This window comes from Chelonia mydas, chromosome 2, assembly GCF_015237465.2.
Source record: "Chelonia mydas isolate rCheMyd1 chromosome 2, rCheMyd1.pri.v2, whole genome shotgun sequence".
NCBI classification, from domain to species: Eukaryota; Metazoa; Chordata; order Testudines; family Cheloniidae; genus Chelonia; species Chelonia mydas.
The window spans coordinates 102,178,682-102,205,227 of record NC_057850.1 but is presented as its reverse complement, the minus strand read 5'-3'; the positions used below and the strand labels follow the sequence as shown (position 1 = coordinate 102,205,227).

General features: G+C 40.5%; 2 protein-coding genes across 10 annotated transcripts; one reads left to right on the top strand and one right to left on the bottom strand.

Moving 5' to 3' along the window:
• The first annotated feature begins 526 nt into the window (after positions 1 to 526).
• Positions 527 to 14,935, top strand: TXNL4A (thioredoxin like 4A). Of its 7 annotated transcripts, XR_005224379.2 has the most exons (5): positions 989 to 1,289; positions 1,964 to 2,137; positions 3,632 to 3,711; positions 9,874 to 10,877; positions 12,450 to 12,554. XR_005224379.2 is itself a non-coding variant. In XM_037892995.2 (4 exons), the coding sequence occupies exons 2-4, from the start codon at positions 1,985 to 1,987 to the stop codon at positions 14,486 to 14,488; spliced, it is 429 nt and encodes a 142-aa protein (XP_037748923.1). In that variant the 5' UTR covers positions 527 to 776; positions 1,964 to 1,984; the 3' UTR covers positions 14,489 to 14,935. The 7 variants fall into 7 exon arrangements, 6 of the variants coding, with proteins under 6 accessions (XP_037748923.1, XP_037748924.1, XP_037748922.1 ...); XM_037892995.2 differs by lacking the exons at positions 989 to 1,289; positions 3,632 to 3,711; positions 9,874 to 10,877 and adding exons at positions 527 to 776; positions 14,317 to 14,935 and having other exon boundaries at positions 12,450 to 12,553; XM_037892996.2 differs by lacking the exon at positions 12,450 to 12,554 and having other exon boundaries at positions 9,874 to 10,881.
• On the bottom strand, positions 14,315 to 25,219 carry HSBP1L1 (heat shock factor binding protein 1 like 1). Of its 3 annotated transcripts, none has more exons than XM_037893000.2 (4): positions 24,746 to 25,200; positions 22,250 to 22,316; positions 21,047 to 21,141; positions 14,315 to 15,019 (listed from the first exon to the last, which is right to left on the bottom strand). In XM_037893000.2, the coding sequence occupies exons 1-4, from the start codon at positions 24,788 to 24,790 to the stop codon at positions 14,957 to 14,959; spliced, it is 270 nt and encodes an 89-aa protein (XP_037748928.1). In that variant the 5' UTR covers positions 24,791 to 25,200; the 3' UTR covers positions 14,315 to 14,956. The 3 variants fall into 3 exon arrangements, with proteins under 3 accessions (XP_037748928.1, XP_043395949.1, XP_037748929.1); XM_043540014.1 differs by having other exon boundaries at positions 14,888 to 15,019; positions 21,047 to 21,132; positions 24,746 to 25,219; XM_037893001.2 differs by lacking the exon at positions 14,315 to 15,019 and adding an exon at positions 19,076 to 19,542 and having other exon boundaries at positions 24,746 to 25,069.
• Positions 25,220 to 26,546: the final 1,327 nt, after the last annotated feature.

The following is a 26,546-nucleotide window of genomic DNA, read 5'->3' as shown; positions in this document are numbered from 1 at the left end:
GAGGACGTGCACGGTGCGGTACTCTCAAGCCCGGGGCCTAGCTCGGCCAGGAGCCCATCTCTAGCTTCACCCAGCACCAGCTGCTTCACAGGAAGGTGCAGGGCACCCCAAAGTGGGTGTGACACTAATGGCATCGCCTGGCCCTGGAGGCGCCTCGTCCAGAGCCTGGTGGCAGCCAGCATTGGCTCCTGTCCTGAAGTGTGAGGCTCGACATCCCTGGCACGCGTAACCCTGGCACCACTCCCAAGGCTGGGCCCTTCCCTGCCTGGCATAGCAATCTCCAGGCCCAGAGCAACCAGTGGGGCTTTTCACACCTCCTTCCCTCCCCTTTGTGGGGGTTTGTAATACATCAGTGACAGATTTCAGAGTAGCAGCCGTGTTAGTCTGTATTCGCAAAAAGAAAAGGAGTACAAAATGTTTCCCATGCCCCCCTTTTGGGGTGAATTGGTACAGCCTATCACCCCCTGCCGTTTTAGGGAGCTGGTATGCTCCAGCTCTCCTTTTCCCCTCACAGGGGTCAGATGGTAACAATCCGCCTATTGAAGGGAAGCCCACAAGCAAGATGGCGAGACTACCGCTTCCTGTCGTGGCGGTGTTCTGCTCGGACTACGCAGTGCGTCACTTCCGACTCCCTCTCAGCGAGCCCGTAGAGTGTTGGGCGTGGGCGCGCGCCCCCGTCTGGTCCCCCTCAGGGCTCGCGGCGCGGTCGGGGGCCGTTGTGGAGCGTGGTGTGTGCCGCGGCGCCGGCGGTTTATCTGCGAGCGCGCCCGTGGGAGGTTGGTGTCTCGGGGGCCGCTGGGCGGGCTCCGCGTGGAATGTTCTGGAAGGGGCGTCTCCTAGCGGGAGCCAGCCCGTGCCGCCGCGGCCAGGGGCGCGGGAGGGCAGCTTCAATGGGGTGTAGGGTGGGGCATTGTGGAAGGGCCCTTTGGGGCGGTGATGCGCGGGGCTGAGGGGGCCACTGTGGGAGGGGGTGGTGGGGCATTGTGGGAGGGGGTGTCAAAGCTGGTTTGGGATTTCAGTGGCCCTACGTCATTGGCCCCGTGTCATTGCCCCCATTAGCACACCCGGTTTGCTTTCAGTGGGGGCAACGCCCACATTGCACCACCCCCACCGTGGAGGGGTTTGTAATGATCATAGCTGATGGAGCTAGGGTGCGACTGCACCCCCCCGCCCCCGGCTTTCAGTGGTTTCCGTTATATGCAGGGTTTACAGGTTGATTCAATGGCTTTGGGCACCCCCACTATAGTAATTGCTCCAGCGCCCCGGTTGTAATAGCTCCTTTAAAAATGGTAAGTTTGGGAGCAAATCTGTCAAGCCTCTGAAGGTGGCACATCTGACCTGCCAGCTGTGATATGGCTGGGCGTGTTGGTAAAAGACTGAAAATAAAGGACTGGAGATCGTGAAGGCTCAAGGGGTTTCTCTCCATTCTTCCTATTCCTGGATGGGAATCTTGCTGGAGACCCCTCTTGCTGGACTGGACGATGGTTGCTATGTGAAACTTGGCCCTACTCCATACTGAGCGTTTCCTTAAAATTTCCCACCAGTACTTCAGTGCCAGTGAGAACACTGTTGTAGAGAAGTCACAGTGTAACCACCATGTCATTTAGGGCTGTTCTGATACAGGCTAGGACTAGGCGACACAGTAGTCAAAATGCTCGCTGTCGGTCTATGCTAGAACTACTGTTGGTGAAGTTGCAACGGTGGGAAATCCTAAGAAAAAGCACAGTCTATACACAGCATTAAGAAAAATTAAATAGTCTTTATCAGAATTAGTTCACTATCAACAATACTTTTGGTGGTGTGTATGTGGTTTTAAAGGAAACCAGTGAGGTCTGGATGCATGTGCCTCATCTTAAATAAAAGCTAACAGATGGGTGTTAACATTAATCATGAAAGCTAACCCAATAAAGCTAAGTAGATTTCAAGAATTGTCAATTCTTAGATGGTTTCTGTTCTTTTGCAGGCCTTACATCAAGTTTTAAAAATGTCGTATATGCTTCCTCACTTACACAATGGCTGGCAAGTAGACCAGGCCATTCTTTCAGAAGAAGACCGTGTGGTGGTCATCCGATTTGGACATGACTGGGATCCAACTTGTATGAAAATGGATGAAGTGTTATATAGTATTGCTGAGAAGGTAAATTTGGGTTGTTGTTTGAGATAATTGTATATTTCTGTTCAGCATCTGAAATTGCTTGTTCTTTTCAGTCTAAGGCAGTTTCCAGGCAATAAATCCAACTTGTTCAGTTTCCTTAACAAGCTATGCCTACATTGAATGAATGTGAAACAGCCATCTGCTTTCATGGCCATCTGAAATAATTACCCACCATGTTGTTTAATGCTTGATTGAATGGAAACAGTACTACTATATTCTAAAACTGAGCATCTGTCCCTGAAAACATTTTTCTTTTCTGACTGCTGATAGTTTAACATCTAATAATTTAGGCCATTCAGAGGGAAACAAGTTTCATTAATAGCACTGGTATGAACACTACAGGTAAGATTGAGCCAGCATTGTCACTTGATACTCAGAATGTGTAATATTAATACACTAGCAATTAGAAAATTCATTGGAATAGCTTAAAACGTTTAGATGTTTTTAGTTTGGCTTATATTTTTATTTTTAAAATGTAAAATCTTAAAATGCATGGGAAGAAATGCACTTATAGACCATGCTCAGCCTTGGTTGAAATGGGTGCCACTGCACTGGCTTAATTAGAGTTTGCACTTGGTTATACCAGGGCTCAAATTAATTTTAATCTGTACATACTGAGCCAAGCTCTTGAAGCTTTCTCAGATGGCAATGATACCCTGTGACAAACAGATCACCCATTTAAGCATCTTAGATACTGAGGAAAAATTAATACACCGGACCCTCGCTAGAACATGCATCTATATAGCGTGAATTTGCATATAATGCGGTCGTGACCATGAATCCCAAATTTAATTACTTTAATTGAAATTCATTTTAACGCAGTCCCCTCTATAATGCGGTACCGCGCATGGATCCCAAATCCCACGTTCTAGCGAGGGTCCAGTGTAATTGTTTACATAAATATGTGATTGGATATATTTTATCCTTTCATGTTCTCCCAGATAACGTTATTGCATAGTAGTACAACTGGACAGAAATCTTAGCAAATTATTTGTTGGTTAAACCTCAGAAGAAAAAGTGGGAAACTCAAATAAAACAAGAACCTAGCCAAAAAGACTACTGTGAATTAATGTTTAAATGGCGTTTGTACAGTTCTCTATATGCTGTAACCTGATGTGAAGCTGTTTCTGTCGCAGTCATTTCTTCTCAATGGCATTCTTAAAAAATTACACTTCTCTTGTTCATCTCAGTGTTGTTGAAGACATCTGGTAAGGCAACTGTGTACATATCAAATATTGAGCCATAAGAGGATTTAAGCTAGGAGGATGCTTTGACATTTCTTCACCACAGCTTCTTTGCATTTGTTTGTCTTATGTTTACTTTTAATGTTGTGGGAACTGATGGATTATACACGGGAATACTATTAGTATTTATCTTTGGCAGGACTCTTGGCAATTTGGCAGACATATTGGCATTTAAGTTTTTATGAGGGAAAAAGAACAATGTAACTTTTTATTTAAAAATCTCCCTCTGCAGAAATGGCAGGTTAAAGGGGGAGATCCTTCCTCATCCTCTTGCTTACGAGCCATGTTTGGATCTCGCAGCTGTTTTAAAGAGTGAGTAAAAGTTCCAATTGTACAGGTGTTTATAATCTAAAGCAGGGGTTCTCAAACTTCATTGCACCACAACCCTCTTCTGACAACAAAAATTACTACAGGACCCCAGGAGAGGGGACAGAAGCTTGAGCCTGCCCAAGCCCCACCACCCCGGGGGTGTGTGTGCAAAGCTAAAGCCCCACTGACCCAGGCTGGGGGGCCAAAGCCGAAGCCAAAGGGCTTCAGCCCCAGGCAGGGGGCCTGTAACCTTAGCCCCACCAGCCAGGTCTGGAGCCCTTGGGCTTGGGCTTTGGCCCTGGGCCCCACAAGTCTAAGCCAGCCCTGGCAACCCCATTAAAATGGCGTTGCGACCCACTTTGAGGTCCCAACCCACAGTTTGAGAACCGCTGATCTAAAGCATAGTACAAAATGTTGCCATGCTGTAGCTGCATGCTACATTTGAAGAAAATGTAGCTCTATTTTACACTTAGTACTGAGGTGGAACATTTTTTTTTTTTTAAATTTGCAGCATCATTTTAGGAAGTAGTAATGTATCTGTACTTTATAATCAATGTGGAGTTGAACTTTATTGACCTGACTTGTATTTTGGCAAAAGAAAACTAGAGAAAACCGCGAAAACATAAAGTAGATTGTTCCCACTAAAATGTATCCTTGTTTATAATTGAAATAAGCATTCATTTCAGTGCAATACATACCGAAAACTTGCATACTTTAGAAAGTTTAACAAGAAATAATGTTGTGTGTTTCCAGTTTTTCCAGAGCAAAAATGTAAGAATACTGTACTTATAAAATACCTTGAAAATATCTCAAATTATTTTTTGCAGTACAGAACACTGTTTCAGAGGCGGCCTGTGATTCCTGGAAGCTCATCCCCAGGGATACAGAGCTTTGGGTGCTAAATTTTTATATAATTAAATACAAATATTTAAACAATATTTACAGTAAAAAGCTAAAACTTGTCTAAAAGTAAATACCAAAAATCAGACAAACCTCAAATCGGAAACCTTTATTGTATGGATGATATTTGGTAGAGAATCACTTGGTCTCTGGCAAGTGATGACTTGAGATGACTGGGTCCATTGCTTTGCATCTAACCAACCCTGGTTGAAAGGCACACTAGCAATGGCATCTACTCAAGAAATGGCCACTTGTCCCTGTGCTTCTACTCAGAGGCAAAAGCTACAGAGAGAGTTAATAGGCAGAGTAGGGAGGTTAGAAAAGTGTAGCTGCTATTACAGCTGGTGGTATTTGCCAATCATTAAGATAAGTATACTCTTTTAAAATCACTTCGTAATTTTAAAGCCAGGAAAATATTGATTAAATTTAAAGCTTATATGTCTAATAACTAGGGCTGTCAGTTAATCTCAGTTAGCTCACGTGCTTAACTGAAAAATATTAATCCTGTTTAATCACACTTTTAATCGCACTGTTAAACAATAGACTATTGAAATGTATTAAATATTTTGGATGTTTTCCTACATTTTCAAATATATTGATTTCAATTACAACACAGAATACAACGTGTACAGTTCTCACTTTATATTATTATTTTTATTATAAATGTTTGCACTGTAAAAATGATAAACAAAAGAAATAGTATTTTTCAGTTCACTTCATACAAGTTGTATAGTGCAATCTCTTTTTATCATGAAAGTGCAATTTACAAATGTAGATTGTTTTGTTTTTGAGTACAGTTATGTAAAAAAAATAATGTAAAACTTTAGAGCCTACAGATTCACTCAGTCCTTCTTCTTGTTCAGTCAATCACTCAGACAAACAAGTGTATTTACGTTTACGGGAGATAATGCTGCACGCTTACTATTTCTAATGTCACCTGAAAGTGAGAACAGGTGTTCGCATGGCACTTTTGCAGCCGGCATTTCAAGGTATTTAAATGTCAGATATGCTAAACGTTCATATACCCCTTCATGCCTCTGCTTGAAGGAACATATGAATCTTTAATGCAGATGGCACATAAATATCTTGCGACGCTGGCTACAACGGTCCCATGCCAATACCTGTTTTTACTTTCAGGTGACATTGTAAACAAGAAGCGGGCAGCATTATCTCCTGCAAATGTAAACAGACTTGTTTTTGTGTGAGTGATTGGCTGAACAAGAAGTAGGACTGAGTGGACTTGTAGGCTCTAAAGTTTTATGCTGTTTTATTTTTTTGTAATAATTCTACATTTGTAAGTTCAGCTTTCATAATAAAGATATTAGGTGAATTGAAAAATACTGTTTGTTTTGTTTTACAGTGCAAATAGTTGTAATAAAAATAAAATGAGCACTGTACACGTTGTATTCTGTGTGTTAATTTAAATCAATATATTTGAAAATGTAGAAAATATCCAAAAATATTTAAATTGTATTCTGTTATTGTTTAACAGTGTGATTAATCGCGATTAATTTTTTTATTGTGTGATTAATCGCGATTAATATATTGTTAATGCTTGTGAGTTTAATTCAAAAGCACATTCCTCACCCTAAAAATTTTTCTTGGGTCTTTTTTCTCCCTTAGGCCTTGATACTCATGTTTAGCTCCTCCTCTGCTCTCTTCCGCTTTCTTTTAGGACTGCGCAAAATTTTCCGTTAAATCCCCCGCGAATTACCCTGTGTACCTCTTAACTGTCACTCAAGATCTGACAGAAACTTCCACCTCGCTTTGGCTTGTTAATACAGGTCTCCAATATACTTGTATGAAAACCAGGTAACTTGAAGCTATTTTAAAAACAGTTTCCAGCTAAAACAATTTAATTGGCCACAGTACACCATGTCAAACTTTTTTAAAACTGTCCTCAAGAGTAGATCCTAATTGCAAGCTGGTTTTGTCAGGTTGTTTAACTTGCTATCTAAACTGTGTTAAAACAGCTTCAGGCTAAAAGTTTTAGGTTAGTGTAGACTGGGTGTTAGCTGTTGTAATGCTTGCAGGCATATGGGGTTTTTTTTCTGCTAAGGTATTGTAAAGGGCATTAGGAAGAAAGACATTGGAAGAAAAGTGGGATTTGCTTTTTCTTTTGTCTGATGTAAAGCCTTGAGCCAGTAAATGGGAAATAATATTGTATAGCTGAAAGTTGATCTTGCTGAGTTATATGAGGGGAAGTAAGTGGAGAAATATACGTAAGGGACCTACAACTTTTCTTATCCTTCTAGTCATGGACCAGTTATAAGAAATGGCTTAATACTGGTCCACCAAATATTTCTAGCCCTGAGAAGTATTAAAATGTTAACCATATTTAAGGTTCATCATCTAACCATAAACTTTTTTGGATAAGTTTGTTGAATAATGTAAAACTATATTAGCTTCACAAAATAAAAGTTGTTATATGTACTTCTGCCTGGGTTCCCTCACTACAGGTGCGATAGGCTTTTAGAATCTACACTGCTGCTGTATTCAACAGGAACTTCAATGGGCTATTGTAGTTAAGTGGAGAAAATATCCAGTTTTTTTCCCCCCAGTCCACATATGCTCCACTCAACTTCATTGGGTGTCGTAGCTTTTCTTGAATATAGAAGAAGACACTATTACACTAGCAGTGTTGGACATGGATGGCCTCTCTGACTTTGCTTGAAGAGAGAAACAGCGAATGTGTAGATATTCTCTCTTACGGGGATTATTGAAGTTCTATATAGTTATTCAAGAACAAAAATATCAAAAACATAGATCTGAGAAAGACCAAGATAATGGTCGTGCTTCCCTGCATATTCTCCACATCTTCCATTTCAGAATGATGTTTGTGCACAGTACTCTTAACTCCTAAAGCTTAAAATGAATGCTTATGCTTCTTGAAGTCAGTATTCAGATGGTATACAGTACTGGTTTTAGTGTTAACAGTTCTAATAAGGAGCCACTAAAATTAGACTGAAATTAAAAGATGAGTGGAGGAAGACAAGTTGGCAGCAGAAAGTGGCACTTGAGGTCTGACACCTTGCAAATCTGGCCAGTAGTATTCTTTTTTCCAAACTTTGGAGTCCATGGAATATTTAATCCCCAAGCGCTAAAAGGAAATACTTTTGGAAAAGTCCCATTGATTTACTGCAAGGATTTTTACGTATTCAGACTTTTTTTATTACACTTGAATGTGTGTACAAAGATTTCCATTCACATTTTTATAGGTGTCTTCACTGAACACTTTTAAACTGTAAAGAGTCTCAGATTTATCCTTTTTTACTTTCCTTGAAAAAGTAAATGTTTAAAAAATTCTGCAAATGTTATTTGTCAAATAAATGTGGAGGCTCCAGCATGGCATTGGGGAGCACAGGCCACTGGCTGCACAGAGGTGGGAGATCACTGTGCAGCTCTCCTCCCAGGACACAGATTCAACAGTGAGGCTGCACCCAAGCCTGACACAGTGCAAGGACTGGGCCTGCCCCAGAAACACCCCAGGGCCCTGTCCCTCTGTGCCAGGTGCACCAGGTGTCGGCAGGCATGCTCAGCAAGGGAGGATCCAAGTGAGGGGGGATCCAAGTGGGTTGAGAGGGTTCTGTGTGGGGCAATCTGGGGGTGGGTGGCTCGGGGGGGTGGGGGAGATGTGGGTGCAGGGGGGATCTGGATGCACAGGGGCTTGTTGTGGGGTTCTGGGTGCAACAGTAATGGGACTCTGCAGGAGGGTCCAAGTGAAGGTGGTTGGGGCTCAGTGGGGTGGGGATCCAGGTGCAGCTGGTTGAGGCTCAGTAGGGTGGGGATCTGGGTGCGGGTAGCTTGTCACGGTGGTCCAGCTGCAGGAGCAGGGGGTTTTGGGTGCGTGGGGAGGTGACGCTTGGTGTCATGGTCTGGGTTTGAGGGGCTCTGGATGCATGGGGGTGGGCGGATGGGGGAGCAGCTCCCTGTACAGTGAACCCTCCCTCTGCAGCTGAGGAGCAATGGGAACAGGAAGCGCAGGAAAGGGGGAGTTTGCAGAGCTTCCTAGAGCTGGGAGAGAAATCTGGGAGTGGGTCTGACGCGGCCCTGGATGCCTCATAGGGGAAGAGGAAGTCCCCTCATTCCCAGCCCAGCCGGGACTAGCAGCTGAGCCCAGTGCAGGGTGGGAGCCACCAGCTGGGTCTTCCCCAGTTCTGCCCCCTGCCCAACAGTGATTTAACTCTCTGCTGGCTGCCCTGGGCACCTGAAACATACTGCTGGGGAGGATCGCATGACCGCTGTTGTGGCTTTCCTTTGCTTCCCCATCAGAAAGTCATTTTCTGTGGGAAGCAAAGAAATTGGGGGCTATACATTCTGCTTATGCGAGGTGGCACAGAATTTCCCCAGGAGTAAGTACCTGTGTCTGATTATAAACTCAAGTATCTTTTACTGGAGTTAGAATTGTGCCAGCTGCAATTGTCTTTAAGTATAGTTGTAGCTGATGGGGTACTAACATGATTTGCTTTTCCAGTATTATATTCATTTTCTTCTCTGGTTTGAGGTATCTATGTTAAAGTTAGTGTTTAGTGTCTTGTTCTCACATCTGACTTCTAGATAGGCGCCACTATCCTGAAACGTTAGGGAACAAGTTTTATACTCTAAACAGTGGTCTCCAAACTGCGTGGCATGCCCCCTTGTGGGGCGTGGAGGAATCTGTATGGGGGACGTGTTGTGGCAGGGCCTGGGCCAGCTCCCCCAGGGGAGTGGGGAGAGAGTGCCACCCAGCCCCACTTTGCCCTCAGACCAGTTGCAACCCCAGCCACAGCCCCACTCCCCTCCAGACCAGCTCCACCCCCAGCCGCAGCTCCGCTATGCTCCCTGCTCTGCCCTCAGCCCCAGCTGCAGCTCCACTCTGCTTCAGCCCCAGGCCAGCTCTGCGTTCATTCCCTCTCTGCCCCCAGGCTAGCTCTGCCTCTAGCCCCAGGTCCTTCCCCATCTCCAGTTCTGCCCCCAGTTCCACCTTCAGCTGAAACTCCTCTGCTGAGCCAGTAATGGAGTAGGGGCACAGACAGAGTCCATTACTGGAAAGAGGAAGTGCGACAGGAAAAGTTTGGGCACCTGTGCTCTATATAGGAACATTTGTTGTATGTATTGTATTAGTGCCTAAGAGCCCCAGTTGTTGACCATGTCCCATTGTGCTGGGTGCTGTAGAAACACGGAACAAAAAGATGTCCCAAAGAGCCTTCAATCTAAGGAACGTGGCTAGTGATTCCAGTGTTCAAATGCTATAAAGCACTGAATTCTAATTAAAAATCTTTTCAGAATTGAAACAAAGGGCATGAAGAAAGCAAGAGGAAAGGAAGGCATTCTGGATTTAGTTCCTGACTACCGCAGATTTCATTTTTGTTCAAGTTGCTAAATGCATGTGTCTCAGTCCTCCATTTATAAAATTAGTATAACAATTTTTTTCCAATCTAATGCTGGGAAGGTAATTCATTAATGTTTGGGAGGTGCTTAGATTATGGTGATAAGATCTCTACCAAAGTATGTATAATGATCAGAACAATCTCATTTTCAAAGTGAGATTCAGCTAATGTTGTTGTTTATTGAATATTAACTATGTAAAATTTCTCACTTTTGTAAAACAAAAGTTAATATTTGTAACCTCAGTGGCTTCCTCTCCTAAAGTGTGAGGCCATTTGGGTCCCTTGCTAATGACCTACAAAATTTTGTAGTTATATTCTATAGGAGCTGTAATTGCTCAGTTCATTTAAATAGAGGAAATATCAAACTTAAGTTAAGCCACTCCTATAGTAGGTGCTATATTAGTTTTTACTCAATGCAAGAAATACTATTTTTGCATGTAAAAATATTTTACTTATTTCTTAATATTTTAATGGTATTCTTTTGTACTTCAAAAATAGAAATGTTTGTGCGTGTGCTTTGATTCATAATAAATTCTACCTTTTGCAGAAATGCTCTTTCATGAAACAAAGTATATTTTAGAAATTGTGGACAATGTGATCTCAAGGTTAGCCAGACACTGATATTTTATTCAAGGACTAAACTTAGTGTGTCCTAAGAGTTTTAGATTTTTGCTGACAAATGTGCATTGTAGAAATTTCCCAGCAGGAGAACTGCACGTGAGCTGTTGGTATTGTACATGTCAGTCACTTGGTAGTTCTTACAGAAGCAGCAGTAGAGTGAAAATAATGTCTTAGTTTCAATGTGCTGGAGAAGTCTTTTCCTGCAAAATCAACCTGGAAGCAATCAGTTACTTCAGAAGATTATCTAATTTGATCCTATAAATACAGTTAACTTCATAGGTAATGTGAACTGAGTTCTTGGGACTGACTATATGTACACAGACTTTGAGGGTTGATACTGTATGTCTAAATAGAAATTTACTTTTTTGACAGACATTTGGATTATGATGTATACCAAATAGCTTTGTCACTTTGTACATGAATGAAAAATCAAGGTACTTTCTTAAAGTACCTATTTTAGTGTATGCATTTGCAGACTTTTGAAATGACTAATTGCTGTTTACACTAAACAAAAAAGTGCTTGGCTGATACTGCATAATTCTGTATTGTTTTATTTGTTAACATGTTATATAATTTCTGTTTAATCATATTTTTGTTTTCAGTTGTACTTGACAGAAAATTAAATAGTTAAAAGTACTTGAAAAATATTAAGCTTGTTACAATCTAAGATTTTGCAAGTATTACCTTTTAGAGAATGCAAAATTTGCCTAGTTATGCATTGAAAAGTCAGGAAACAAAAATGTAAGGGTGTTATACATGTGAGTTACAAAAGCAAGCAAGTATAATCATATAAACGTTTCTCAAAACTGTGGTGTTTCTGCAACTTAAAAATATTATAGATGCTACATGTGTATCTAATCCTTGTGTATATGCATATTTTCATTATCATTGTCCAGTATGTTTAGTGACTTAAATGTTCATATCAGTTCTCCTTCTTTTTAAGATAATTTTATTAATTCGGTCAGAGCCTGTGGACTGTACATTTTCTTTTCAACTGGCAGCATACCTTTCTTCAGCAGTTTAAGAAATTAACCATGAATTTAGTAAGAAAACCCATTTCAAAATGTACGGTGCATGTACAAAGTGCAATCTTCAGTTCATAATAACTCTGCAAAATCAAATCCTACTTTTGTCAGAGCTCTCAAAAGTATTTCTCAATGAGGAATATTTACATGCCAAATTTAAACTTTCTATCCCTGCCATTTGGACTTCATAGCTGTTCAAAAAGCCTGAAGGTTTTTTTTTTAATTCTGAAGTTAGTGTTTTTTCCCCTACTGTTCTGTTAAATAATAGCTAACCCATCTTTGCTCAAACTTTTTAAAAAAACTTTCTGCTTTGGACACAGACAAATTATGGAAAATTTCAGCTTTTTGGGTGAAAGTTTCTGAAGTCATAAGCAACTGAAAATTAAGCATTTAAATTCTAACCCTTCAGCAACCTTAATGATGGCATTTGCTAGCGCTCTCACCTTAAATATTTATAGGGTCAGACATATAATTGAGAGGAAGGCACAACAGAGTGTGACTTAGCCATTATTTTAATACATACCATTTTTCTGTTACTGGATGTGAATTCCCTTTCTCTATAAGATGTCATGTCTGTATTATTTTAAAATGTATTTATTTTCCAAACTTTTAAGAGCCAGTTAGAAATGGCAAAAGGGAATAAATATTTGCTTGACTTTAACTTAGTTATGAACATCTTGCAGCATTATTATTGCAATAACTTAAGCATATTTTTTCTAAATCTGTCAAAATTCTATAAAAAGATCAGTCTTACCATCTAGTTATTAAAGGCTTGCTAGTGTATTTTGCTCTGTTTAGTCATTTTAATTTTGTTTCTTCTGTTCAGGTAAAAAATTTTGCTGTTATTTATCTTGTGGATATCACAGAAGTACCAGACTTCAACAAGATGTACGAGTTGTATGATCCCTGTACAGTCATGTTTTTCTTTAGGTATGCCTTATTTCTACTGTATAATTTAATTTGGTGTATTGTAGATTAGATGCTATAATTAAGGGCAATGTATTGTATGCATTTTATATATGCTCATGTATTTTTTAAAAAATACACAAGATGGTATTGCATTCAAGTTCAGTGTGGCTCTTCCCCAATTAATCTAATAAATCTTAACACCTTGTATCAATTCTTCAGTAATGTTGATACCCTGACCCATTTGCCACTTAGCACTTCCATTCCTGAGAATTAAAAATAGCACCGTTATGAACCAAGATGATACTGCAAGTAAAGCCTGATCTACACTAGAAGTTAGGTCAGTAATACTATGTCGCTCAGGGGTGTGAAAAATCTGCAGCCCTGAACAATGCAGTTAAACCCACCTAGCGCCCAGTGTAGACAGCGCTAAATCAAAGGGAGAATTATCCTGTTGACCTAGCTACCACCCATCGGGGAGGTGGATTACCTACCCTGACAGAAGAACCCCTCCCATCATCATTGGTAGGGTCTTCAGTGAAGTGCAGCAGTGTTGGTGCAGTATTTTAAGTGTAGATGAACCCTAAGATCCTGACTGAATTTTCACTCTAGTGCCATCTTCATCTCAAAGCACAGTGGGAAGTTTAAAAGACATTGTTTTATATCTTAATGTGTATTAACATATGCCATCTGGATAATTTTCCTCGCATTAGACCCATTGAAGTCAATGGAGTATTTTTCATTGGCTTGGAGGAAGCCCATTGCGCACAGGAAGCATTACTGCATTCACCTCTCAAGCAGAGGTTTTAAAAAAGCATTCTGAGCTTTTTTCCTTCCTGCTACCCAGCTGCACAGAACACTGTACCTATGAAATCAGCAGTTTTGCATGTTTGAATCTGCACAGTAGCTGATTTTAGATGTTAGATTTACAGAAACAAGCCCTAAGTATAATTAAAATACTTACATTTAAAAATCAAATGTGTAAGTTTAAAACAATATCCATATCTCATAGTTGAAATGTCTTACATTTCCTAGAGTGATAGAACTGCTAAACTTTTTGCATTCGTTCTGTATTTGCTTGACATTTTGAAGTGTGGCAACATTTAAAGACACTGCCAACATAAAATTAAATCTCTACAGTAAATTACTAACACCTCAAATTACTTGTGCTTGTACTTTTTGGTTTCTTGGGGAAATAAAAATACACTGATCCACTTCACTTTGTTGTTCTCATATACTAGCACAATATTTGAGTTCTTGGCACCATGGGGAATTTCAAATTTGAATTTCTAAGAAATAAAAAATATATCTCGTTCACATGCTAATTAAATAAACACAGATAAAATATTCATAATAGATAACTATCCACATTATTCAGTTCTTGAACCACTAGGTCTACTTCTAATTGATAACATCTGTTAAACGACAAATACATCTAGAGCTTTTTAGAAAGGGACTTTGTTCAGACATGTTACTTTTTTGTGGGGGGAGGCAGTGGGAGGAAAACATGAAGATGCTATTCCTCAGGGTAAACATAAATCTTTATCTTTTTATTGTAACCTTAGGAACAGAAAAATACTATTTTAAAAATACTATTTTAAAACACGCTTTCAACCTGAGTATGACAATAACAAATGTTGTATTTTGCCATTTAGTGTAATACCTATTTGCTGACCTACAGAGAGATGGTAGAAGAGCTACATATTGCAGGGTGCTTGAGTCCTGTGAAATATTATGAGAGAGTCGTTTAGCATATTGACCTGTTTTTTTTTTCTTTCCTCTTAAAGGAATAAACACATCATGATTGATTTAGGTACAGGTAACAACAACAAGATTAACTGGGCGATGGAAGACAAGCAAGAGATGATCGACATTATAGAAACCGTTTATAGAGGAGCTCGTAAAGGTAGAGGTCTCGTGGTGTCGCCAAAAGACTATTCTACCAAATACAGATATTGACATTCTGTGACACTTACCCTTTCTCTTTTAGTCCATCTCCACATACACATAATTATCCTTTGTATATAAAAGTTGATTTACATTTTTTTTATTATGAACCTGTTTTGAACTCTTATTTAAAAACTTTGCAAAATTTCATTTGAAAAAATAGAAGACATGAAGTCTGGAACCATTTGATTTCAGAAATGCAATAGCTGGATCATTCCTTTTGAATTAAAGGACTTTAACTCTGCAAATGTCAACCTCTCGGTATAATATATTTTTTTAACACAATTCTATTCTTAGAAAAATATGTAAAAAAATATGACAAGTTGAAACAAATGTACATGAGAAACTTTTAGTGTAGCCTATTAATGGATAAAAAGTAGTGCTGTTATGTTCTTGCCGTTAGCTTATTATCTTTAATAATAATAAAAGTATTTTGCCTTTCAAGGTACACCTCTTGAAGTTAATGGCTTGTCACTTTTGTCAGAGTCTCATATTCATGGTATTTTGTTCATGTCTGGTAATGGATACCAGAAACCATTGGCACTAAAAAGAGAAGGTGAAATACTAAGCAAGCAAAATTCTCTGGAAATACAGTTGTTGCGTATCTTAAAACATTTTTTTCCTATGTTTGAAAAAAGAAGACGCTTTAAATGTGATTTCCCCACTATAAAGTTATGATTACGGAATTGCTATTCTACAACTACAGTTTAGACACTTATCATTATATACACTTTTCATTATAAATCTGACTGAAAACCACTTCTAACTAAACCAGAAAAGGTCTTTTATTTGTTTAGTTTGTGGGCAACTGCACCAGCCATTTTGAGAAATGCAGGTTGAATTGGTATTCGATGGCTTGTTCTAGTAACTCTGAATTTGTTGCATTCCCTGATCCTCAAGAACTAGTGCATATGGCTATACTTAACTATGGTGAATGATTTATTGTTTCCTATGTAAAAATGTATTTCTAGGTACTATACAAAATATTAAAAATTATATGAAAAAGTCCTGCTAATTTTATAAGCACTGTATGAACAGGGATCCAGGGCCAAGACTATTGGACATCTTAGAAGCAGCACCATAGGAGTCCCTGCCCCACTCTCTGTGCTGGAGATTGTAGTGATTCATCTGCGTGAACATTATTTTAAAAAACAAACCACCTTTTATATTAAGAAAATGCCAAAGATAACATTAGTTATCTCAATTTAAAATATAAAATTTGTTGTTTATTAAAATTTGAACTAAAAAAAATTCAGTTCAGGTTCCATAAATATCCTTAACTTTTCCCTGGTATCCCTGGCTAATTTCACCCTCATCAGAAACCTTTTTTTCTCATTCACCTGACCTCAAATGCATTTTCAGATTGGACTGAAGCTCTGTCAGACCATTGCATATGGCCCACAGGCACACTTCCAGTTCACCATCCTTTTGCCTCTTACCTTGTTTGTACTAACTAGAGATTCCGTGCCTTCTCATTGGGGTCCCAAGAACAACATACTGCATCTTCACCCAAATATAGTTTAGGAGCATCTCTCCCATACAACACCATTCCACTGAGAGTCAGAGAGCTCTATCTAGGCCAGTAGTTTTCAAACTTTTTTTTTTTCTGGTGACCCAGCTGAAGAAAATTGTTGATGCCTGCGACCCAATGGAGCTGGGGCAGAGGGAGTTGGGGTGTGGGAGAGGCTCAGGGCTGGGGCAAGGGCTTGGGATGCGGGACTGGGTAAGGGCTCTGGGGTGGGGCTGGGGATGAGTTTGGGGGGCAGGAAGGGGCTCTGGGTTGGGGGGGCTGGAGCAGCGGATTGGGGCGCAGGGTTATGTTGGGTGGCTCCTGGTCAGCAGGGGTACTAAGGCAGGCTTCCTGCCTGTCCTGGCACCGTGGACTGTACTGCGCCCCTGAAGCGGCCAGCAGCAGGTCTGGTTCCTAGGCAGAGGCACAGAAGCAGCTCTGTGCGGCTCTCACCTGCAGGCACCGCCCCCGCCCAAGCCAGTGGGAGTGCGGAGCCGGTGCTCTGGGCAGGGGCAGCGCTTGGAGCCCCATCTCCCCCTTCCCCCACCCCCTCCTGGAGCTGGACCTGCTGCTGGCTGCTTCCAGGGTGCAGCGCGGTGTCAGAACAGGTAGGGACTAGCCTGCCTTAGCTGGGCAGTACCGCAGGCGGGACTTTTAACTGCCCGGTTGGCGGTGCTGACCAGAGCTGCCGTGACCCAGTGCCTTACATTCCATGACCCTTGAAAACCACTGGCTTTGAGGAAAGACCATTACAGGGTGGGGGTGTCTTATTGCTCTTTTAGGTTTGTTGGGAACTCCCGGAAAGGCTGAAGCAACCTGGCAGAAACGCTTCCAATAATCTGGAGCATGGGTATGAAGATTCTGAAGTGGTTTCAAGAACTGGGGTTTTCAGGCATCCATGTAGTTGGAAAGATCTGCAAAACTTGATTAGGCTGGTGGGAGAGTTCGCAACTGATGCTGCCCATTAAATTTTATAATTTCTTAGATACAATGAAGTAGTTTAAGGCACTTGCATTATACAGGGAAAGAGAAGCGTCCCAGGTAATGTCAAAGATAAACATGGACTAGCACGGGCTACAAGGTTTTTTAAAGCCTGGTCAGCTGTTAACTGACTCTCAGGGTCCATCCTGGACTCTGCCTTTCACCAAATAGTTGAGAAACTAATTTTAACAATTTAACAGCTGAAAAGCAGTTGATCGTTTTATTTTTGTTCTTCTTGCTATGCTAAATAGAACTGGCTTGATCAGTTCTATTTAGAGTAGCAGGAGAGGGGTAGATGCTTAATTGATCCGTGGTTTAGTATGCTTATTTAGCTTAGCCTTTTCTTGTCCACATAGCAGGAGTGAGATAGTGTTTTAAATCGATCTAGTTAGACTGAGGTGAAACTCCTGCCTTTCTTAAACCCATGAAATCCATGCTTAAATAATTTCAGCTTGTTTTGGTATTACCAAAGCACGAGCTAAACAGATTTAGGTGATAATGAAACTGGTTTACATGTGTTTACGTTCGGGATTAGAACTTGTTTAACTAGGTTGATTTTTAAATAGATTGTTAGTTTGATGCAATTTTTTTACTCCAAAGAAGCCTCAGAAATAACTGCTTTATTTTAGTGTTACACTTTCTGAAGACTGATTGCTGTACTTCTGCATTCCTGCTTTTTGTCTCAAGCCAGCGGAAGGGAGGTGGGGTGAAGAAGCAAGATCCATAGTAGTTTTAAGTGTGCACTCCTTCCTGAAACACTGTGGTTGAGAATGATTAACTTCTCTTCATTGGTCTTTTACTGTTTGTTTCCTTTACTAGAGTTAGTTTTGGGTGCATTCAAGAAAAGGCAGGTATAAACTACATTGTAAATATCTTAATTGGGAAATTATTTCCTAGATTGTAAATTATTTGGCATAGGGACAGTTTTCCCTTGTGTGAGCAATGCTCAGTGCATAGTAAATGCTTCTGGATTACAAAAAAAAGTAGCATTTTTATGAACAATATTATTTACCTACTCATACCTTTGTTTTTGTACCCTGTAAAAGATGTGCCATGAAATTTAAGTGCCATGAACTTCCATTTCCAGCAAGATATTGCCTAGTAATAGTATCATCCTTTTGGAATCTTATATCGTTGAAGTTAATTTGTTTTCTTTAATTTGTTCTGTCAAGTCTATCTTGTTAAGCAGATGTATGATAGCATTATCTCATGTTCCAAAACCTATCCTATATTCAAAATGGGATCCTTTCTGAGCTCATCCCCTCATGCTGGGGAAAGTACATAGGTGAGATATGGTTTCCTACTACAGATTGTATGGTGAGATATATGCACGCCTCAGTGTTGGTATGCACTATTTTGGAAAGAGGTATGTAGCAAGACAGAAGTGAGGGCTCTATTTAAGTGCACAGTCCTTTTCTGTGTATTGCTTTGATAAAGCAACTTGTATTCAGAGGTGTGCAAGTACAGAGGAATTTCCAAGATTCATCTTTGGTTAACGTCTACACTACAAGCTAGGGGTGTGATTCTCCTTTTTGTGTATGCATACTCATGCTAGCTCTCACTGAACTAGCATGAGTATAAATAGCCATGGTAGTGTAGGTAATGGCAGTAGAGGCAGGGCTTAACCGTGCTTAGTACAAACCCTCCTGAACCAATGGGTTCTGCAACCCATGCTAACAGGGCTACACTGCTACTTATACTTTCACTAGCTTGATGAGAGCTAGTGTGAGCGTGTTTATGCAAGCAGAGGAATCACAGCCCTAGCTTGTAGTGTAAATATATTCTGTGTACCAAAGTAGACTATATCACTCAGATAAAAATCTTATTTCAGCATTAATAGTATGGGTACATATTCTGAAAGAGAGAGCGAGCTTGTGCACACACTGAATCTAAGGGAGTGACAAAATAATGTGGTTTCATACACATACAATATTGCAACTGTGGAAACCCATTGCCACAAGAGGATTCAGTTATTCTGGGACTATTAAACTCAAAAACAAGGAAATTCTGAAACAAATCTAAACATTAAATTTTTTTACAAGAGCATGTTTCAGGTATTTTGAAAACGAATAGCTTTTTATTTAATCTTTATCATTTTAAAAATTACATGGCTGGGCAGATTCATTACAGAATATATTTTTGGATTTTTGTAATGAATATTGTACACAAATTTAGTCTCATCTCTTGATAAGATAGTGTTTCCTCTATGGCATCTTAAGTAAAATGTGTCGTTAGTCTGATGGCCATAACTCATCTTTCCTCCTTTATTGGATCAGTAATAAAAAATGGAGACTTCATATCTTGCATGACATAATTTGCTTATATACTTTTCTTTCACTGGAGCTATTCTTTGTGATTGCTGAAATATTAATAGATGTTCTAGTTATCAGTCATGGTGCAAGACTAAAAATTTTACCCTTTGAAATCCTTTACAATGAAGTATTCATTCAGGTATTTTCACTTGAATTTTGTAGAAATACACATCCTGTTTGTAAATGAAATCTTCCTCATTCTCTATAGAATGTCATACAGATTCTGTCTGTATTTCTTGATCAGTATGTTCTCATTTTCAGTGCTGTGCAAAAAAAAAAAATTATTTGCTTATTCAATTAATGAATATGGTTCAATATAATAGGAACATCCTTGTACAATTAACATCTTAATTTAAGATTTGAGATGGTGGTTTCAATGTTACGAAATATTTGTTTTTCCACAGAAATTAGGCATCAAAAGGGACAGAAGAATATAGTGTACATAATGATTTACTGCACTTCCTTGCTCTGTTTAATATGGGTTCCTTTAAATCACAAAATCAACTCATTTATCTCAAATTCAGGGATTTTTTTTTCAGATGGGTTAAAGGAAAATCATGGTAATAAAAGGAAAATATCACTAAATACTACAGGACAATTAAAGTGAGACAACTGTATAACTACTAAATATGCTGACCTGTGTTCGTTTTTTAAATTTTATTTTTATTTCTCTGGCGTCTATCCAGGGATCTAGGCACCATACATTGATTCATCAATTCTTCAGTTACAAATTAAGGTTATTGTGATAGTTCAGATGTGATACAAAGTCTTAATTTTTCTTGTTAATTTTAGATACAACTAGCTGTAAAATATAGTTTAAAAATGCAGCATGCTATAGTGGATGCTGTTAGCAGAATCAAATCCCAGGCATATTAAATTATTAAAAATGACCTCAACCATTTTTTAAATACAATTTAGATTCCAAATAAATGCAGACTTACATGGCAAAATATTTTAACAATATTTGAAGATCAGATGCTAATCTTCTCTGTCAGGATGCAAGATTACAGTATGTTCTCTTTTCCACCCCCCAGCCCCCCCCCTTCAATTCAGGATATAACGGGAGCCTAAACTAAGGCAATTTTAGGCACTAACTTTGCTCTGTGTTCTTGGGATGTCACCTTAGAAATCTGCTAAAATGAATTCAGGATTTGAAAATATGTAGTGTAAACTTACATAAGTTCTGTTTTTGAGTTAGTCTCAAGCTGTTACAAGAGATTCCATTTAAATGCTTGATATTAAACAATCTACAAGGTGATAGTCTATTAGAATACATTGTGGATCTGGGTGTGCAGTTCCCATTAAGGGAATATATGTACTCCAAAGCATTTATTGTTGGCATTTTAGTGGAGCTTCAGGTATCAAGACCAAATGGAAAGATGTAATGCATAGGAAGCCTTCACTGTTAAACAAAGCACTAAAAACTTAATTTCTCCAAATAATGTTCTCTGTGATTTAGAGACAAGTTCTTTCATCTGTGTTAAGCCTTTTCTACACCAGGACTTTGTCTACTAGTGATGTTAGACAACTGGTTCAGACAGTGTAGTCAATTCTTAATGGGCCCTTAATGAGCTTGGTATAAGAGTGATGCTGGAGTGGGAGGATAGACTCCTTCCCCTCTTCCGTTCCAACCAGTCACAAACTGTAACTCAGATGCCCACCTTTAAAAGGGATGGAGAACCTGGGCACCAAGCCTTCCTCCCCAGTAGTGTGGAAGCAGTTTACAGCATAACTACACACAACTTTGTTTTACAGAGTAACTCTCACCATCAGATCCTCATTGGTATTTTCTGTCCCGGCCTGTGCCATTAGGTCAGTGACGTGCTTTTCAAGGTCATCAATACGTTCACCCATTTCTTCCAGTAAAAAGTTAAAGAGAATATTGTTATGTATAGCAAGAGTACAGTTTTGTTGACTTTCACTTCTGTGAAATGTTTACCGGTCAGAAGTTCCTCTTCCAGATGACTCCATCTCATGCAAAACTGAAGCTGAAAGGAATGTTACAAAATTGCATTGCAATAAGTTTTATAGTATCTGAAAAGGGCCATGCCCTGTGAGTGGTTTGAATGCTTACTTGAATGCCTACCTACTTGGAGTTAGAACAGCTTTCTTCCTAACAGCCTCTTTTGGTTTTTGTTTTTTTTTGGTGAGGAATGTGCCTCAAGAAGTTGCTCTGAAAGACAGACATTATGCTGTATAACACCCTATTACCTAGGAGGCCATAGTGAATTACAGCTGCATCTACTAATGCACCTGTAAGGTCAACCATGGACAACATAAATATGCAATCAAAATGCATACAGAAGCTGAATTACAAAAATTTGGGGGGGAGGGGAGAATAAGAGCGGAGGTTGGTTGTTACAGCTTATCTTGTGCAGCAAGTTTCCAGGTATGTGACCCAGTTTCTGTATTGTTAGTTAGTGAGAGATATCTCAGAGCCCTTTTTGTTCTCAGCTTCTCTCTTTGGGTCCAATTCTCCTTTTCCCTATACATGGAAGGCTAAAAGAAAGTTTGTCCGTACTTTCTATTTGTTATGCATAATACACTAATTTAAAAAGCAGTTCTTATAGAGCTCTCTTTCCTCTTTCACGGTTCTTGCCGAGGTGATTGTACCTGGCCTTCAGGATATTGCAGACAACTTGCCACCTTTTCTTATAGACTCCCATCAGCAAGAATTGCTGTTCACTGGCTGGTCTTTACCATACAAATATCAGCATTCTTCTGAGGAAAGGTAAAATATTTAACTATGGTACAATTTGGATCTCTGTATAAATGCATGGTTAATTGTATCTGGGATCTTTCTGAATACCAAACTGAAGTGTAAGTGTATCCAGATCTTGATTTCTCAAAGTAAAATATCAGATAAACCAACCAGGTGAAACAGTTAGTGTTTTTTATATAAACTTATTTAAAATCCTACCGAACTTGCTCTATTAATCTAGTAACATACAGAATAACAAAAAAGGATATTTCTCAGAGTTAACTTTTCAGTCAAAGCTTGAAAGTTCTCCTGCAGTTGCTGTAGTAGGTTTTCTGCCTGTAAAAAAAACTAATTAAAACATCCACCCAAATCAGCAAAGAATATACTGTCTTGACACTTCAGAAGAGCTTTCTATTCTGTGAAAAATAAAACATGGTGCGATAATTTCATTAACAACACTGGGCTGAAATAGAAAATCAAATTAGAAAAGCAGTGTGTGAAAGAGATGCATGGCTAAAAAGTTCATTGGATCTTATTGATGTCTGTCCTATGTATTAATACATGAAAGAACAAATACAACTATTCTTTTCCAGATTGGCTTAGAAGAGCTGTAACTAGTAATCTAGTTACCAAGAAGATCATTCTGAGACCCAATCACACAGACTGAAGTATGTACCCAACCTATGATGAATCAAGTAATTAAAAGTTGAATATATTTTCTTTGGCTTTTGCACAATTATATCTCATTGTTTGTTTCCTTTATGCAAAATGGGGATACTTCTGTCATGTGGGTGTTGTGAGGCTAACTGTTTGTAAAAACAACAAGGAGTCCAGTGTCATCTTAAAGACTAACATTTATTTTGGCATAAGCTTTTGTGAGTAAAAAAACCCCACTTCTTCAGATGCATAGAGTGAAAATTACAGATACAGGCACCTGGGGAAGTGAGGAAACAGATTGACAGAGCAAGACAAGTACCCAGAAGTCACCTACTACAGGACCGGCCCAACAAGGGAAATAACGGAACACCACCGGCCATCTCTTACAGCCCCCCAGCTAAAACCTCTCCAGCACATCATCAACGATCTATGACCTATCCTGGAAAACGATCCCTCGCTCTCTCAGACCTTGGGAGGCAGGCCAGTCCTCGCTTACAGACAGCCCCCAACCTGAAGCAAATACCAGCAACTACACACCACACCACAAACGCAAACCCCATTGCTTCCTCTGTCCCCATATCTACTCTAGCGACATCATCAAAGATCCCAACCACATCAGCCACACCATCAGGGGCTCATTTACCTGCACGTGTACTAATGTGATATATGCCATCATGTGCCAGCAATGCCCCTCTGCCATGTATATTGGCCAAACAGGCCAGTCTCTACGTAAAAGAATAAATGGACACAAATCAGACATCAGGAATAGAAACATACAAAAGCCAGTAGAAGAACACTTCACTCTCCCTGGACATTCTATAGCAGATTTTAAAGTAGCCATCCTTCAACAAAAAAACTTAAAAAACAGACTTCAAAGAGAAACTGCAAAGCTACAATTCATTTGCAAATTTAACACCATTAATTTAGGCTTGAATAGGGACTGTGAGTGGCTGGCTCACTACAAAAGCAATTTTCCCTCTCTTGGTGTTGAGCTTCCTCATCAATTATTGGGAGTAGACCAACTCCACCCTGATTGAATTGGCCTTCTCAGCACTGGTTCTCCACTTGTAACCTAACTCCCTTCTCTTCATGTGTCAGAGTATTTGTGCCTGCAGCTGTAATTTTCACTCCATGAATCTAAAGAAGTGTTTTTTTTTACCCATGAAAGCTTATGCCCAAATAAATCTGTTAGTCTTTGAGGTCACTGGACTCCTTGTTTTTGTGACTACAGACTAACAGGGCTACTCCCTGATACGTTTGTAAAGCATATTGAAGTCCTGGGATGGAAGGCACTATAAGTGTGAAGTACTATTATTACCACTAAGGGCTTGTGTACACTGGAAACGTACAGCGCTGCAACTTTCTTGCTATGGAGTGTGAAAAAACACACACACACACCCCAGGAAGTTTCAGCGCTGTAAAGCGCCAGTGTAGACAGTGCCCCAGCGCTGGGAGCTGCACCTCATGGAGGTGGTTTTTTTCGAGAGCTGGGAGAAGTCCCAGCACTGTGCCCGGCCACACATTATCTTCATTTTACAGGTGGAAAACAGGCACAGAGGGCCAAATAGGATTAGTTAAGGAAACTGTAAGTGTAAATACACCTTGGGTAACAAACTTTTCAGTGCTTTACATGTTACGGTGGTGTCTCAGTAAGAGCTGCTGCCTGCCTGGGCCCTAACCTCACCCGCTTTCTTGTTTAAACCCGTGCTAAGCTGAACTAGCCTGACTCTGGCTGCTGAGATGGCTGGTTTACTTGGAGGTAATTCACAAAGACTGTTCTATTACCCTCCTCTTGTTGGGGAATCTCCGGTTTCTGCCAACGACTCTAACGGGGGGGAACTCAGCGTGGGGCAGAGCGATTGCCCCCCAGCCCTGGGGCTTTAGGAAGGAGCTGCTGCTACTGTTACCGGACTCCTGGGGCTTTGCAGGGGAACCGGCACCTCCTCTGCCTCCCTGCTGCCCTGTAGCCGCTTCTGCGGGTTACTGGCAGTGACCGTGTTCCCCAGAGAGGGAGGCTCGCTGGAGAGCTGCAGCCCGCGTGTGGCAGGGCGGCTCCCGGGCCGTGACCCCCCTCAGCCCGGCCCGCCCTGCCTGGGACCCGCACTCACAAACTGCGAGAGGTCCTGCGCGCTCCGCGGGTCGTTGTCTGCCATCCTTCGCCGGCTGCCGCCGTGCCCCCGCGCAGGCCCGTGTCCTACTCCTCTCTCCTCCTGCGGCTGCCGCCTGCTCCCAGCTCCCGCCTCCCTAGCGCGCCAAGAGGCGCTGAGCAGGAGCCCGCCCGGGCAGAGGGACACGCGCACAGAAAGAGGCCGCCGCCTCCTCGAGGGACCTGGGGTCTTGTCAGCGCCCGTCTCGCCGCAATGCCCGCAGCGCGGCGGGCCGCCCCCGCAAAGCTCTTCCTTCCCACACTTCTCACGCCACCTGCTGACACAGACTGCCAGCTATGCGCAGCCAGACACACCCTGCACACCAGCTTCCACCACTGGGCACACAGCTTGCCCCCAGGGTCACCGCCAAACACTCACAAAGGACACACGAGCTCACTGACATACACAAGAGAGGTCAGACTAGATGATCTGATGGTCCCCCTGGCCCTAACCTCTGGGAAATGGACACACACGGACACACCCTCACAAAGATTTTCACACACACACAGGAACAATGTCAGACGCCATGGACAAACATGCAGACGTTGACAAATACATGGAGACACTGCTCAATTCTTTGTCTCTGACACACACACATGCACAGTGAATAAACACAATGCATGAGATTAGATGTTGACAGATCACCAAGCCTGGCAGTGAAACGCTAACAGACACACACACAAAGAAAAAGTATCGTGCTGAACTTTTTAATGTCAAATGATGACTTAAAAACGAGTGTTAAAAAGACTCTGCATTCCATTACTGATATCAGCTGGAATGTTTCCTAATGAAGTACATCCTAATGACATGCGTCCCACCAAGTGGGTATTCACCCAGGAAAGCTTATGCTCCAATACGTCTTTTAGTCTATTAGGTGCCACAGGACTCTTTGCCGCTTTTACATTTATGTCTTTATCATTGTTAATTTCAAATGTTTAAAAAGATAGGCCAAAAGATTTTGCAAAGAGCCCTGTCCTATTTAATCAAGACTCTAAAAATGAAGGTGGATATTTAGGACATTATTACAATATTTTTAAAATGAAACTAGTTAAATTACAAAATTAAATAAAATAGCATTGGATATAGACTACAGTCATTTAAAATCTGTGAATTACATCCAAGTAAACCAGCCATCTGAGTTATTAAATCCATTTCCTGCTAATACAAAGCAGCATAAAAAAGTGAAGTACAATGAAACGCTTTAAAAAAAGCCGTTTTAAAAAACTGTGCAGCGGGCAGATCACACCTTTGAAAGCAGAGATTTTATTTTACTTGAGACCACAAGGAAGAAGATAGTCTCTGTAGGAAATGGCTTGAACATTGCAAAAGGGTGTGGATCTAATTAGATGGTAACTGAACTGTTGAATTTACCATTGTTATTTGCTCAGCATAATGAATTAATGAGATTGTCCTCCACAGTGGAATTTCAGGCACTCCTTCCATTTATCATTTGAAACCTCTGGCCAATCAGGTTTTGCAGCCTTCAGAGATTCTGTAAGGTAAATACTTAGTGGAAAGTTTGGTAGGAACTGCATTTTCCGTTGATTTATGCACAAAGGATTAAGATGAATTTGTAAAATCTTGGCCATGGCTCTGTGTAATAAGATGTGGTGTAGTTTTGATACTCCATTTAAAAAAAAACTGTTCTGGTAAATTTGTTTTGATAGATTTTTGTGCTAAATGGCTTTGGTTTTCTGTCTTATAATCAAGAGGTCATGGAATATCCCACAGCTGTGGTATTTCTTTCTTTAATCTCCCTACT

Coding starts and splice junctions, on each gene's coding strand:
- TXNL4A (XM_037892994.2), top strand. Junction 2,138..12,449: donor TATATAGTATTGCTGAGAAG/GTAAATTTGGGT, acceptor TCTTCTGTTCAG/GTAAAAAATTTTGCTGTTAT. Junction 12,554..14,316: donor ACAGTCATGTTTTTCTTTAG/GTATGCCTTATT, acceptor TTCCTCTTAAAG/GAATAAACACATCATGATTG.
- HSBP1L1 (XM_037893000.2), bottom strand. CDS start 24,790: ATGGCAGACAACGACCCGCGGAGCGCGCAGGACCTCTCGCAGTTT. Junction 22,317..24,745: donor CGCAGGACCTCTCGCAGTTT/GTGAGTGCGGGT, acceptor TTTTTTTTACAG/GCAGAAAACCTACTACAGCA. Junction 15,020..21,046: donor ATACCAATGAGGATCTGATG/GTGAGAGTTACT, acceptor TTCTCTTTTTAG/TGCCAATGGTTTCTGGTATC.